The sequence below is a fragment of the Ceratotherium simum genome, chromosome 7, assembly GCF_057802395.1.
Source record: "Ceratotherium simum simum isolate JZ-2026a chromosome 7, ASM5780239v1, whole genome shotgun sequence".
Taxonomy (NCBI): domain Eukaryota; kingdom Metazoa; phylum Chordata; class Mammalia; order Perissodactyla; family Rhinocerotidae; genus Ceratotherium; species Ceratotherium simum.
This window is the reverse complement of record NC_141906.1, coordinates 57,855,495-57,871,506: the sequence shown is the minus strand read 5'-3', so window position 1 is coordinate 57,871,506 and position 16,012 is coordinate 57,855,495. Positions and strand designations below refer to the sequence as shown.

Below are 16,012 nucleotides of genomic sequence, written 5' to 3'. Positions count from 1 at the left end.
CTGAGGTGAGTAGTATTTACGTGTGTAAATGGCACTTCTCTTTCTCTGTCAGGACTTTATTTTGGGGGGGTTGAGTAAATCTAGCTGGGAATTGGGCTGGATTTGGGTTTTGTTGTTGCTTTCATTACCTTCAGTGTACTATATGCTTCAAAGTCATTGAGTGGTGAGCTGCTGTTACTCTGGGCTTAATGTGGAGACCGAGGTACCAGAGAGTTTTTCTCAGTGTTTCTGTTCCTCCCACAAGCTTTCAGCCATTCCTTCACACATTTGCCATAGTAGAGACCTCTCTCCGTGCTCTTATCCTGCTCCTCAGCGGTAGACAGGTGTTGCTTGTCTCTTATCCTGCTCCTCAGCAGTAGACAGGTGTTGCTTGTTATTCAGTTCTAGGCTTGTGGGGGGAGCCAGCTAGGATTTTCTATTGTGCTTGTCTAGCATCAGTCATAGAGAGGCCTCTGACCTTGAGGGTGAGACTTTCTGTTTTCTTATCCTTCCATCTCCTAAAAGCAAAACCATAGTCCATCTTGGGTGGGAAATTCCTGCCTCTCACCAGCAATAGTAGACCTTTACATGGTGTTGGTATAAAATTTTGAGCCCATTTTCCTGTCCCTTCTGCGGGGGTGGAGAATTTTTTCTTCAACTCCTTCTCCAGAAGCAATGGTTCTTTGTGCCACAAAAACAAAGGATTGGTGTTCATTTTCCAGTAGCCTAGGACTTTGGCTTTGTAGAAGAGAAAGGTCTGAGAAGTCAAGCAGGACATTTTGAGTGTCCCTCAGTAGGTGCTGTTCATTCACCTCATGCACATCTGCTCCACCAAAGAGTCTCTATCTAGTCTTCCACCCTGACCCAATCTTTCTTCTAAGAACTCAGTGAAGGGTCATGAAAAAGAAATTGCAAGTGAGTTCAAATTCTCTTGGTCCAGGATCCTCAGCTATTTCAAACTGACATAATAGCCAACGCTTGGCCTTTAAGGATTTGTTAACATTTACCTAAACTTACCCACTGCTCCTGCCAGTAGAACACCACCTCCTCTCTGCTGAAAATGTGTTGTTTTCTGTAGAATCTATCTGTATACTCCATCTCTCCTTGAAACGATTTGTTGTTCTTTGGAATTCATTTTACTTAGTTACCAGAAGCAGTTCCCTGACTTGCACAAGAAATGTTATGATTTTGTAGATTATTTGGCTTTTTCTCATTGTGAGGGTGAAAGTGACATTTTTTGCAGCTTTCTATTCCTAGGCAGATTCAGAAGCCCAAGGCTGTGGAGATGAAATAAGTATAGTTTCGTTTATTGAGCTCCTATGAGTCTGTGCTGTGATAAGCAACTTAAGAACGTTCATTCTCAACTTCACAGCAACATCAAATGCTAGGTATTCTTGTTCCCATTTTAGAAATGAAACAACAGGCTTTTTCCAAAGGCCAGGGAGTAAGTGCCGGAATGAGTGTTTACATTTAGTTTTGTCTGACTGTAAAGCTCAAAATGTGTTCTTTCCACTATTCATTGTTGCCTCTGTAATCAATGAGTTGGGAGAGATCAAGTGGAGATGTTAATAAAAATAATCACGTAACAGTGGTGTAAGTGCTGTTATAGAGGTAAGCACAGGACACAGGGAAATAAAAAAGAGGGATGTCCAAACTCAGAGAATCAGGAATGTCTACTGAGGAGATGATTTTTGGAAGGCTTCTTGATGGATGAGTAGGGATCAGACATAAAGTGACAGATGAGATATGCCACATTTGTGCCCACTCAGCTTCTTTTGAATATCTTCCCACATTTATTATCCAGATTATGCTTCCCTAAGGTGGAAGCCAGTATTTGGTTTCCCCGTCTCACATGCTGCTAGGTCACAGGCCACCTAGCACCAATTAGATGTTCCTGCCTGAGGTTTGAATTAGAAAGAGGCCATGCATGAAGCCCATTGCCTGAGAAAATAACAGGGCAGCTAGGGAGGAACCAGCTTTCAGAGACAGTAAAGACAAAAGTCCTAGCAGCAGTGTCCCTTGTTCAGTGTCCTTGCTCTGATGTATGTGTCCATTGGTAGATGGATGTGGCTTGGGGGCAGATCAGTGACATGATTCGGGGATTGTTCTTGACTGCTTTGCCTTCAGGCCTGAGGCCTTTCTTTCCCAGAGATTCTGTGAACTATCTAGTATCAGTTAATGAATTTACTTGTTTGCTTAAGTGAGCGAGAATGGGTTCTGTTGGTATAGTCAGAAACCCTGTCTGAAACAGGAACATTCCAGGTAGAGATAATAATTGGCAAAACTTAGAAGGAAAAGAACATGAGGCATTCAGAAAACTGGAGCTCTGAGGAGTAATTTGGTGTTATTGGAGTGGAAAGTATGTGAGAGAAGATACTGGAGATGCTCACAGGTGTCATACAATGGACGTTAAGTTATATTAACCAGGAAGGTGACAGGGTCATATTTGTGTTTTAGGAAAATCACTCTGGCAGCCATATAGAGAATGGACTACAGGGGGATGTAAGTGAGATGAGAAGCAAGGAGTTTATTAGGAGACAATCATGGTAACAACAGTGAGAAATTATGAGTCTCTGAATTCAGTCAGTCATAGTATGGATGAAGAACATGGGACAGAGTAAGGAGATATTTAGGAGATATAAGAAATTCAAGATGTTGATTGATTGGATGGGAGAATGATGAGGAAAAGGGGTTCTAGAATAATTCTCAAGTTTCTAATCTGGGAGATTAGCTAACTGGTAGTGCCACTCACTGAGACAGGGAATACAAGAGGAGGTAGGGATGCAGAGTAAAAGATGGGGAGTTTGACATGTTGTAACTGAGAAGTCAAAAAGAAATAACCAGTATGAAATTGGATATGTGGGACTAGAAAGGAAGATAGAGATTTCTGAGTGAGTAATGTATAGGTGACTGTAGACATCTTGATGACAGTAGGATCAACCAGGTGGAATGTGTCCCATGGGAAGAGAAATGTGCAAAGGATTCAACCCTGGGTAATGTCAACATGTAAGATTTGGTTGGAGGAAGTGGGGAACATAAAATAGACTGAGAATAAATAAACAGAGGATTAGGGGAAAACTGAAGAATGAAGAGATCAATTGGTTTAGTTCCATATTGAAAATGTTAGTTAATATGGTTACAAGGGGCCGGCCCCGTGGCTTAGCAGTTAAGTGCATGTGCTCTGCTACTGGCGGCCCAGGTTCGGATCCCAGGCGCACACCGACGCACTGCTTGTCTGGCCATGCTGAGGCCGCGTCCCATATATGGCAACTAGGAGGATGTGCAACTATGACATACAACTATCTACTGGGGCTTTGAGGAGAAAAAGGCAAAAAAAAAGAAAAGGAGGAGGATTGGCAATAGATGCTAGCTCAGGGTCGGTCTTCCTCAGCAAAAAGAGGAGGATTGGCATGGATGTTAGCTCAGGGCTGATCTTCCTCACAAAAAAAAAAAAAAAAATATGGTTACAAGATGTTTAATGATGACCATGGGATGGACATTTTGGTGAAGTAATGGAGCTAAATGGAGGGGTTAAATAAGGGATTAAAGGCCACTTTTTTCAGTGACTAGAGTATGAAAGGAAGACTGGAACTGAGTCATCATCTGGAGGAAGATGAAAAGGTAAATAATCCAAGGTCTGCCACAAGTCTATTGGTATAAGTGACTTACATAACATAGAAGCAAAGACCAATGAGGAGTCAAGGAACTGCAGGGCAAGGGCTTAAATGAAGCATCTGCATTGACCTTGAAATCACTCAAGATGATTATAGAACTTGGGGTGCAAAGGAAGAATAAGCCAAATGCCACAGTCCTTGATGAATGTGAGGCAATGACAGAGAAGTCAGCAGACAAAATGGACAAGTAGGAGGTCCATTTTGACAGCATGGTTAGATGACATACACTTCAAAGAGAAGGGTTTTTAATGCATGAGGGCAGAGGTATAATTGTAAGGATTGCCATTCCTTTTCCTTCGAAGTTTGTAGCATATGGAATGATACTATCAGGAGATTGGACAATGCTCTGGGGAGAGGTTGAAGATGTTGGGAGTTTCTTTACTTTATATTGAGGGGAATAGGGAGAATGGTGGCCAGGTCAGGGAGACAGTGGGAAGATGAATGAGGAGAAAGGTGAGAAGTACAGAAGAGTGTTGGGAGGAGAATGTGAGATGAGAAGGAAAGATTATTGGGATGATTTTGATGTGAGGCTGTGACGAAGGATGACATGGATGTAGGCCTGGTGGGTTGAAAGTTTCAAATGAAACTCAAGTCAAAGCATCAGAAGCTCCTGTGCAGGTCTGAGGCCCAAAGATCCCAAAGCTCTGACTTGTTCTGATGGTGGTCTTAAAAGATTAATGATGCTGGCAGACTTTGATTGTGCTTAGAGTTGCAAACAGAATATTGTTGGGAAGTATGGCTCTGAGAAAGTCTCAAGCAGATGGAATTAATCAATTTCCACGTTTTAGAAGTTTGAAACACCACCAGTTTTAGATGACTAAAGAATTAGGTAAATCTCTAGATGGAGGTAGATATGGCCTAAATTGTTCCAAATAGCTTCTTTGTTAAAAAATGTTGAAAGCATTCACATTTATGCAAGTAATTAGCTCAGGGAGCTGGCAGAAGTTTTTACATAGGCAGAGATCACTAACTTCTTTAGATGAACTTCGCTCATTCATTCTTTTATTCATTTAGTCAATCAGTTCATTCAATCATCTATTGATGCATTGCTTGCCAATGACTATAGACCTATTAAACTTCAGAAATAACTTTCTACAGACAGTTTTCAGCCATTACTAAATGTTTAAGAACTTTAAAAGTGTTGGTCAACTGTATGCACTGGGGAGGAAATCATAATCTGCTACTTAAGCAGGCTGTCTTTGTGTTTCAGATTTCAGGATTACAAAACTCCTAAATAACCCCTTCACTCAAGCTGTGAATTAGGCATTACAATTTAACAAAATATTTATTTAACGATCTTACATATCATTAAATAATGATCTACATTTTATGCTTATTTTGTTGTTTATGACACCATGCAGTCAGCACAGGCTAAAAAAAATTATTTAAGTATTCTGGAGGTCCTGTTAACCTGTCATCTTCTTCAGATCCAGAAAAAATTGAACGGACCTTCATTCTTTGCCATGTGGAAGGACAAGTCCCAATCTAGATTTCTGCACATTTCTGTGGGTAGGAGACGTATTATTTGGGTTATTTCTGGCCTACTGTCAGCTCAACCATGGGACTTAGAACTTTCTCCTTGACTCCTTCCTTTAACCCAACTGTAAATACCAGTCTGTGGCGTGTAGGAAAATTTAATCTGGAGGTATGCAGGTCATGGGAAGAGGCATACATCAGACATTCCACACCCAACAATGGAAAAATCATATGTCAAGTATTCTTGCTCTCATAAGTTCTTTCTGGCCACCCAGGACAATCCTATCGGCTTTTTACTCAGCTTTTTTAATGTCTCCTTACTCCTTACATTTTATTTTTCCTCACCTCTGCCCATTTTTTCCTCCAAAGAAAATAAAATCAAAGGAAGATCAGTAAATAAACAGATAATTCTTATTTCATGGGAAGTAATTTAGTTCTCTGTTTTTTTTTTTTTTTTTGTGAGGGAGGAGATCAGCCCTGTGCTAACATCTGCCAATCCTCCTCTTTTTCTGGCTGAGGAAGACTGGCCCTGGGCTAACATCCGTGTCCATCTTCTTCCACTTTATATGGGATGCTGCCACAGCATGGCTTGCCAAGCAGTGCGTCGGTGCGCGCCTGAGATCCAAACCTGTGAATCCCGGGCCGCCGCAGGGGAGCACACGCACTTAACCGCTTGTGCCACCGGGCTGGCCCCTCTGTTGTTTTTTGAGATACAATTTTCAAATCTCATCTCTTGCTCTTCATAATTTATCAAAATCTTTTCTTAAAGAAGAACATTCTCTTTTGAAAAGACCGCTGGTACTAGCTGTTTTGAAAATATATAAACATTTGCATTTGGTTTTACAAATGCTAAGTACTCTAGCCTGCTGGACTATTTGAAATTAAAACTCATTTATGAATGTGCATGAGAAGGCACCCTTTTCATGTAGCAGCATATTAGCATCGTATTAATACATATAAGGCAGATGAAGCTGCACGATTTCAGTTTGTCTTTTCAGAAACTCTCTTAGATGTCACTTTAAGTTCTCATTCCTATCAGCACTTCCTTGGTGTCGCAAATTGGGATATTCTATTTTGAGGGAAAATTTTTGGAACATTTTTTCACTGATACTGGCTTAATAAGTTGTGTGTATGCATTGACAAATATATATTGAACACCTACTATATGCTATGCCTTAGGGAAATGGAATGCATTGACAGTCAACAGGTGGGGAGACCAGGGAGCAGCCTGAAGCAAGTACAGTAACAGTGGGACTGGCATTTTCAACTAGTGGTTATTGAGTTGAGTGTAGCAAAGTATTTCTTCTGAGGCTCTTCATATCTTTCAAATGTGGTCACTGCATATGATTAACTAGCTGATATAGCTTCTAAATTGGCTTTGCCTCATGTGTTGAGGAAATTCTGTACTAGGTGATGATCTTGCTTGCTTGGTAACTAAGTTCTTTACTTCATGGAACCGAAAGTTTTAACTTGAATGTTTTTAACTTAACTTAAACGTAAATGTTTTAAAATCCCATTTCCTACCTCTATAGCATTTCCTCAGACTGGAGTCCAGTTAGATATCCCTCTTTACTGAGGTCAAACTTAAAATTTTATTTTTGGCAAAATTATTCTATTAGAAATTTAACTGTATAATACTATTACTAATACAGAAATAAAACTATAAGAAATATAACTCCTTAACTTTACATCACTAATTCACTCTGAGTCTTAAATGAAAGATATCTTTAGAAGTATGGCTAAAAACCACATCAAAACCCTTTTTTGGGTTATTTAGTTACCTTATGACAACTTCTCTAGCTAAACAAAATTATTTCACAGCTAGGTACAATTACATGGACTACCTTCTCATCTGATTAGAAAATTCATCAGATCATCTTTTTTTGCGCTTTTTTAGCCACTCCTTCCAGTGAGGTAGATGATGTTATGAAATCAGCCAACCTTCACCCTTTATTTGGACTCACTGTATACTTAACACACATTCTAGAGACTGTTAATGAGGAAAGATATTTTTCTGCTTCCACTTAATTAAATTAATTCAATGCAATTCATTCATTCATTCAACAAATATTTATTAAGCACCTACAATATGCTAGGCACTGTGCTGGGTATGCTGGGGATACAACTGTGAACAAGATCGACACAGTCCCTTCCCTCAAGGGGCTTACAGTCTAGTCGTTACACAGACAAGTACACAGGCAATTACAATGCAGGATGGTAAGTGCCGTGAGGGGGAGAAAACATTAAAAGGGCACCTAATTCAGTCTGATAGGCAGGGGGTGGTAGATAGTCATGGAAATCTTCCCAGGGCAGGTAAAATTAGATTTGAGTACTGAAGGATGAGTACAAGTTAGTCAGGTAAAGAGGAGATAGGGAAGAGCTATAGACTGAGGAATTGGTAGATGCAGTGTCCCATGTGCTGCTTTTGAGATTCATTTGAGGGCGGGAGAGGTTGGGTAGGGGTGAGAGAAGTTGTGGAAGAGATGAGCAAGGGCCAGGTCATAAAGGGCTCATTAGCTCTGCTCAAGAGCTTGGAATTTTTCCTGAGGAAACAGTGTGTGTGTGTGCGCGCGCGCACGCGCGCGTGCGAGTGTGTGTGTGTGTTATCAGATTTGAACTCTTTTAAGATTGCTCTTACTGCAGCAGAGATTGAATGGGGGCTGGGCATCTTGAGAGTTGAAGCAAGGTGATCAATCCTTTACCTTTTCCAATTTTGTCTTTCATGATATCACACCCTGTGCTCTCTCCAGCCCATTCAGTTGCATACACTCATTAAACAAGCCATTGACATGCATCGCTTTGGGCCACTGCTCACCCATAAGGCTCTTAACACCTTCTCCACCTATGAAAACTCAACTCATCCTTCAAGACCAGAGTTCCAAAATCATCCTAACTTGTGCTTTCTGCAAAGATCTGTAAATATTATGATATTTATCTGTATTATAGCACTTATTTTTATTTCAAATGACCCAAACCTTCTTTTGAACCATGTTAATTTAATCCATGCATAATATAAGGTGATTTTTATAAATAAACATGGGTATAATTTTCTTCTCAATTTCCAGTTGAAAACAAGGACTAATTCTCCATTTGTTGTCTACCCAAAAGTATTATCAGTGCCTTCAAACGATTTAAATGGAATAATGAGAATGGGGGGAGAAGCCTAAGAGACACATTATTTTTATGCAGCAAAATACAGTCAAGTAAAATATCAGCACACAATTACAGGGTATGTCGCTGTTGGGACAACAATTCATTCTCCAATTCAGACACTCCATCTTTCACAATTCAACCTGCTGATGAGTCAAAAGATCTATAAAAGAGGGTAGCTTAATATGCAAAAATAATAAGGGCTAGCTACATTTTCCATTATGGCCCACACTTGACTTATACAATTCCTCCTATAGTCTTATGATTTCTCAAATAACTTTCACAATGATAAGAAAAAACCTTAAGCTCCGTAGATATTATAAGAACATCTGTTGTTTTATTCGTTTTGGTGGGTACAAAAACCACAATTTTGTACACAGAACAAGATTATAAATAATATCGATAACATGAGTGACCCGTAGTCTCTTTTGATTCTACATTGCAGACTGATGATTTTACGTTAACGTTGTCTTCATTTTTTTTTGTTCCTGGTAGTGAGACAAATGCAATCTGTGGACACCAACTCATGTGACAGAGTGAAGGTTACAGCAAACAAGAAGATGATCAACAACTTTTATAAAAAAAAAGTCTCTAAAGTTTATTACAGTGATGGCATTTATATCAATTATTGCAAATGTATTGTTCCCTAAGATGGTTAGAAAAAAGAATTGTGTTGTCCTCTACTGAATTTACATCAGTTAAAAAGCAAGCATGTTTCAGTATTTTTGTTTTCTCCAAAGTAAGTGTAAAGACTTCCTTTAAATTTTTTCACAGGATTTACATGTTTGTTGTATTATTTTCTTATCACAGTTTAGTGATTTGTTTTCTCAGCTGGATAGTCTTCCATTGAATATATGGGTATTCTGGAGACACAGGTTAGCATGTTGTTTGACTTCTACAACTATTTTATTCCTTTTGGTGAAGACCAAGGCCTTTCTGAGCAAGAACTTCACAGTTTAATGCGCTAACTCGCAAGTCTGATTAGTTTCAAGTCCACTCGAGTGAAATTTGTTGCTGTTAATACACCCATCCCAGCTCCTCCCCCTCCCCCCCCACTCCCCGAAAAAATCTAAATTGTGAGTTTTCCTGATATAAAATCTGAGTTTGGGTTTCCGAGCTGAGCTCATGCACACGTTGCTGCTGCTGATGTCCGGCGCATTAGGGCGTACTTTCCGCTCTCAGCCAAAGGATTGGTTTAGCGAAGACCCGCGCTGGGCGTGTCCCTCAGGGCTGCGTTTCCATCAGTCACCAACACAGTTTAATTAAGGCACTCAATTATTTTTTTGGTTTTTATGGTAGGTCCGATGCAATGACAGCCAATCCTGAACTTTGTCTAATTGCAGTTCCAGTGTGTACAGCCTTTGGGCAGTCGGGCGTCAAGACACGGCCATTTTCACCCACACTCCCAGTGATGGATAATCTGGCTTTGTTTCTTATGGCTTCAGAAAAGGTCAGCTGGGTTGCATGGAAAGGAAACAGAAAGAATGTGTAGTGTTACAATATTTCTGTTTCTTCAACAAAATATGACACCACAAACACCAAAATATCAATCATTAGACATCTGCATTTTTTCCACAGTCTTTTGGTCATATGAAAACTGCTTATCAGGAGAAAGGAAAGCTCACCTACACTGGAGAGAAATCTGTCTCAAGTTTGTGGTCCTGCCTAAGAACTCATTCTAAAATCATAAAACTAGTTTTTTGTTTTTTTTTTTGGCAAATCTGGGCAGGACACATGTTTTAACTTGCTCTACTCTACACCCTAGTACTTCTAGTCCAACTTAAAAGCTCCTTTAGATTTGACAACATTCTTCATTTGAATCTTTTTGTCTTGTTAGAAAATGTCTTTACAGTGCAAGTATTATACTCTTAAAATTGTGATGAACTGGCTAAACAAACTATACATATATGTACTATTCATGACAGATCTTCCTGTTTTCAGAACACAGATCTATCCACAGACACGTTCATTCATTCACACCAGTTATAGACGTGACCCAGAACAGCACAATTAGTGACATAAAGTTCATTCTATGCCTACTATGGAAGCTAAGGCTCATATTTTAAGAAGCTTTAAGTGCTTAAAGGGAGTGCACTGAGAGGGGGCGTATTTCAATACCTTGTGAATAGTCATCACTGGGGAACTTTCCAGATTGAGGTTATGGGATCAGGTCTCTGAAATCCTCATTAAATTCTTATTCTCTGTCATATTAGGTAGCAGATAATAATATTACACAGAGAAGAAACAGGCAGTGTTATTATGTAAATCTTATTACTTTCCTTCATTGCCTTTAAATTCTTTCCAGAGCTGAATTTTAATGTTACTGAAGAGGAAAATAAAGTAAATGAGATATTCCCTAAATTTGTTATACCTTAGATTATAATTTTCTCATAACTCATAATGTATCTTAATTCCCTGTTGTGAATTTAAGTTTACCTAATTCTTTAGGAAATTCTATCCTTGTATGTATTCTGCCCAGGAACTTAAATATTTGAATAATTATATATTAAATAATTAAATTAATAATTGGATTAAAAACTGTTATAATGAAAAGGTTTGGAGATCAGGTACCCTGATAACTTCAGAAAGTTGAAGTCAAATTGCTAGTTAATGGCATATCTATGGTAATAACCAGGTCATTATCATAGTTCTGCTTTTGAGAACAGTCTCAAAAATTGATACTTATCTTCATAATCAGAAGTCAGGATACAATCTCTAGAGAAACTCTACTCATCAGTAAATTAAAACAAACCAAGACCAAAGTCTGAATTTGTTTCTTCAGATTCCCCTTCAATGTTTGATATTAAGTAAAATAGATAATTATTTTTCAAAAATCTAGTAGTTTAGTTCTGTTTTGCTGCAATTTTTTAAAGAGGAAATACTAAAATACAATTAATAAAAGTGTTGTGATTTTTTGAAGAAATTTTTTCAGAAGGCTTTTGCCATAAAATATATTTTTGTTTCCTTTCTTTTCTTCATTGCCTTTGAGAGGAAAGGAAGACATCTAAAGATGGAAAGATTCCACGTACTTTCAAGTAATCTCTCCTTCTCTATAGATTAATGCAACTGAATGTATTAGTTAATAAATCTCCGACAACTCATTTTTTCTTTAAATCTTAGCATTCCTAGTTCTCAGCATTCTTATTTCCTATCCTTACACCTCCTGCTTCTTCCATAAAATGTCATTTCTATTCATCTTGATATGAACATGTTGAGGCTGCTTGAACTGGAAAACTTTCTTATAAATTCACATGGGTCTGGTTGGATTGTTGTGACTAATGTCTATGACCTTAATTGTATGTGTTTCCTTGAGGGGTAATCACTTTTAAAGTAGATAATCTACCATATATTGAAGATTTCAGCTTTTGTTTTTGACATTCTGGGAGAATATTATCTAAATTATCAAAGATTTACATAATTATGACCCATCCAGTTTTTGAGGGGAAAACTCATTTCATATGAGAGTGCAATAAAAACTACCTACTTTCAAGTCTTCTCTACAGGTGCAGATCATTTCATTTACCCTGAATGCCAGTAAGTTTTTAAAAAATTCATATGGATATGATTTATTTTTATTTGAAATTTATTGTCTTAAAAGTTCAACCCTAGCTCTAAAGGCAATTCGTGTGATGAACTGCAGTGCCAGCTTCTGATTCCAAAAACAGTATTACATGTAAATACATAACCTGGGAATTTATATCTCTTTTATTTATATGTCTTTTTTGCAATTTTCCAGAATTTTGTAATGAACTGGCATCCATGAATATTTCTTTCTAGAATTTTCTACTATTCTTTTTCTTTGCTTTGCTTCCGAGCCCTTGGACCTTCCTGATGGTTAGAATGCTTTTGCCATGCCAAAGAAAAGTCAGTTTTAATGAACTGGTAAAAAAAGACTTTTTAAAGGTATCTTATAAAATTCATCTCAGTATGAAGTCCAAACAATTGACTCTGAAAACTTGTCAGGTATTGTTTTTCTCATTTGGGAAAATCTCTCCTCAATTCTGTAAATATTAAGAGGAAAGCATTCCTAGAATGGCCAAGAGACCCTGACATCATCCTAGTTTGTTGTTTTGCTATTAGAAGACATGCTAAAGATATTCTGATCTGAGTGAATTGGGGGTTTTGTTCTTAATTCCTTTCCACAAAATTGGGAAAGAACCACTTTGGGCTTATCTACGTGCAGTTATACTCAGTCATTGACTTCTAGATGATAGATAAAAACAATCAGATCTTGGTAACAAGGGAATGGCTTTTGTTCTTTGTTTTAAGATACTAAAAAGTACTTCGATACCTTTCATATACATAAACATCAGAATCAAGCACGTTTACTTGACATAACCTCAGATGTACATGTTATTCTTATGAAAATTATATTGGGTTTTTGACTCTAGAGACATGAAGCACTGAATGTCTCTTGTGGGTTCAAAGTCTCATTTATCATTGTAATCAGAATGAGCAGCCTATTCAATTGGCTATTATATGTAATTTTAGAAAATGGATTTTAGAGACCTGATTTTAGGAAGAACAGTAACAAATGCTTTCAGATCTTATTTTAAAACCACTTTCTATCATTAAAGGGAAAAAAGTAGTGGACATTTAGATTCTTAAAAAATGATCTCCATCTCCTATATTTCACTGAATGCTTGCAGTTTTTTATTGCGACACAATGAGAGGATGTGAGTAAGTGGAGCCAATCTGGCTTACTTAAAAACAATTGAAATGAAAAAAAAAAAAAAAAACCTGTAATAACTGACTGCAATTTTTGTCTTTTACTGCGTCCCTTCTAAAGAATACATATATTGCTGACATCTTTGATGGAGAAACTGCTGTATTGCCTAAAATGTCTATTCACCTTAGTGATACTGTGAACATAAAAGTAGAATTTCATCTAATAAATGTGAATTGTAGTCAATATTCTGACCATCCCTCCTGCCTAAAGATCTGGCTCAAGGGCTACAGTCAGATGAACAAGGAGTGGGGTTTCATTCTTTAAAAATATAGAATGATGGCTAATGTAAAACCATTTAGAATAGGAGCTAAAATTCGCTGAGTGCTGACTATATGCTTGGAGCTTTTACATATGTTGTTTCTCAGAAAAAAATATAATTACCAAAAATAGGCAACTGTCTAGGCTTTGATAATTTGAAACATGTTGTATGCTTTTGTTAGCACTTATCCTAAAATTGAATTGTTCCAGAGAAGATTAGCCTGGTCTGTCTACCCAAATCTAATTTCCAATTTCTTCCAAATTTTGGATAGAATATACTGTTTCAATCATTTCGCAGAGCAATTCTGGAGGTTTGTTTTTGTCTTTCTGACCCTTTCAATGCAGATATCTATTGGCAACATAAAGTTTTGAACAGTACGTCTGCAGCCAAAGAAAACCAAACCACTTTGCACTGAAGTTTTCAAAAATAGAAAGCTCTAATTAGAAGCAAGCAATACCACCACTGGACAGACAGGTCACAACACTACGTTTACAGGATGCATCCCCCACTCACTGTCGCAGGCCCTAAGTCCTACCCCTAAATTTTAATACTTTCGGTTCCATATACGTTGTAACCTTCTCTATAGGTTGCTAAATTCTGGGTATTCTGCGAGGAAGTTGGGTTAAAAGTCTGTGCACTCTTTGCCACCTTCATTCTCTTCGCTTCTGCCCTGGACTTGTAACAGAACTCTATCAAAGCCACCAGCATTGCCAAGCCCAGGCCGCCAACCAGAATGTAGAAGACGCCTGCTACGTTGCTCAGGCTCAAGGCACTCGTCTTGTCCTGGGGGGATAAAGACACTTCAGTTAACTGTGGAAATGTCACATCCAGAAGGTAAAAGAACACATGAAATCCAAACAGCTAATTCAAGTAAATGCTTAATTTAACCTGGAATTATTTACGTTTATAAATCACTGTTGTAAGTTTATGGATTTCAACATAAAGCTTATAGCTCTTGCAAGAAGTGAAATTCAGATGATTACCAATAAATTGTGTGTAATTACCTTCAATAAAATCTGTAACATTTTATCATTATTAAATATGCAGTAAAAACCACTATACTTAGCCATATATAAGCATTTACGTGTTTGCATAGGGTGGCAGAAGTGGGCTTATTATTGTTAAGTTCGAAAATGACATTTTTAAATCCCAATGACATGGCAAGGGGACCTCTTTTGTCTTTCCTTCCATTAAAACATACTTCTAATGTTTGAGATTTCTCTTCAATAAATCTAATTTCACATTTCCTACTTAAAGAACGAAGGGTCTTTAAACTAGCAGTTTCACATTTTATTCATCATTACTTTACCAAATATATGCAAAAAATATGCTAGGGTATACAAATTACCATGGTCAAAAGAGAAATAAATTATTTATGTATGGATAAATTTATAACTATTTTTACTGATTTAAAAATATGATTCCATTCCCACTTAAAAATGCTTAATCAGTTAATATTTTAGATATGTTATTCTCCAAAGCTTTAGTATACATATTATCTCATAATAAATTCAGAAATAGTCAAGGATATGATTGGAAGATATTAAAATTGTAGTAAGAATTCAGAATTTTTTCATAAATTGTAAATATATATATTACATAACATTATTCAGAAAAGTATTTTGGGTAGACTACCTGAAGGATGCCTTGTGGCCATCATCTTCTCAGCAGTATGTTTTGTGCAAAGTGTGATTCAGACACTTAAATAGTTTTGTTAAGAGTGTGTTTAATTCAAAAGATGTACTCTGTACGCTGTTCAGTTAGGCACGACATCAACTGGGCCAAAAATTTAGAGTAACTTCATTTTTAAAATAATCAGTCATTAAGTATTTATGCTTCTCCAACTTTACATAAGGATTTGAGATAACTATTTCATTATTTGGCCAAGGTTGTCTCATTCCACTCTGGTTCAAAGGCAGAAAAAACTGATGAAAATCTACTGATAAGCCCTGAAAGGAATCTATTAACATTACTTTGTCTCCTCCTTATATTAATTGAGGGTCTGCTGTTTAAACCAGTCACTTCTTTAATGTCTTAGAGTAACAAATTTTTTTTCTTTCTAAAAGAAGATACAGAAAAAAACAAAAGAAGATTCCAAGAATCCTCAACTATGGCTTTCAGGCACTGATATTACATTCTATTGATCTGTGGAGGTATTTAGATTCACTGATAAATTGTTACTTTTTTTCTTTAGAATAAAAGTATAACTGTTTGCAACACTATTTTCAATTGTACTCAACAGAATCAGACCTGTAGGTTTCTGAATTTTTCTAACACGGATTCATGAGTAAAAGATCGTAGAACTTGAGGATATTATTCATAAACATTGATTTATTAAAATAATTTTGATAGAATAGAATTGGAAGCTTCAATCTGTTTATCTGTCAGCACAGAAATATAACAGGGCTTCTTCAAACTAAAGTGGAATGCTTGGCAATATGGTGACAAAAGACTGAACTTCTGAATACGCATATATTTAATATTTAAAATCATTTTCTGGATGACTACTGATCAATTTCCCTTTCCCTGTTTTGAGAATGCATCCGTTCTTGAAATAATATATTTCATGGTCTTGGCCTCCGAAATGAGCAAATGGAAACCTAACCAAAAAGCACTACTTTTATCAGTGGTACGTAAGTTTGAGAATAATATAAGGAATTTTATTATTTTATACATTTTTGCAGTTAATTTAAGTTTATTTAACGCCTTACTGTTGGGGAGCAGGTTGCAATTTCCTGAAAAGAC

General features: G+C 37.1%; 1 protein-coding gene across 8 annotated transcripts in view; it reads right to left on the bottom strand.

Annotated features, from left to right (window-relative positions):
• Nucleotides 1-9,569: 9,569 nt before the first annotated feature.
• Nucleotides 9,570-16,012, bottom strand: part of GRIA4 (glutamate ionotropic receptor AMPA type subunit 4) — a 359,336-nt gene continuing 352,893 nt past the window's right edge. For all 8 annotated transcript variants that reach the window (XM_004427382.3, XM_014785207.2, XM_087434037.1 and 5 more), the window contains 2 exons: nucleotides 13,916-14,050; nucleotides 9,570-9,734 (listed from right to left, as the gene is read on the bottom strand). In XM_004427382.3, the coding sequence (XP_004427439.1) occupies nucleotides 9,570-9,734; nucleotides 13,916-14,050 (300 nt within the window). The remainder of the gene's footprint in view (nucleotides 9,735-13,915; nucleotides 14,051-16,012) is intronic.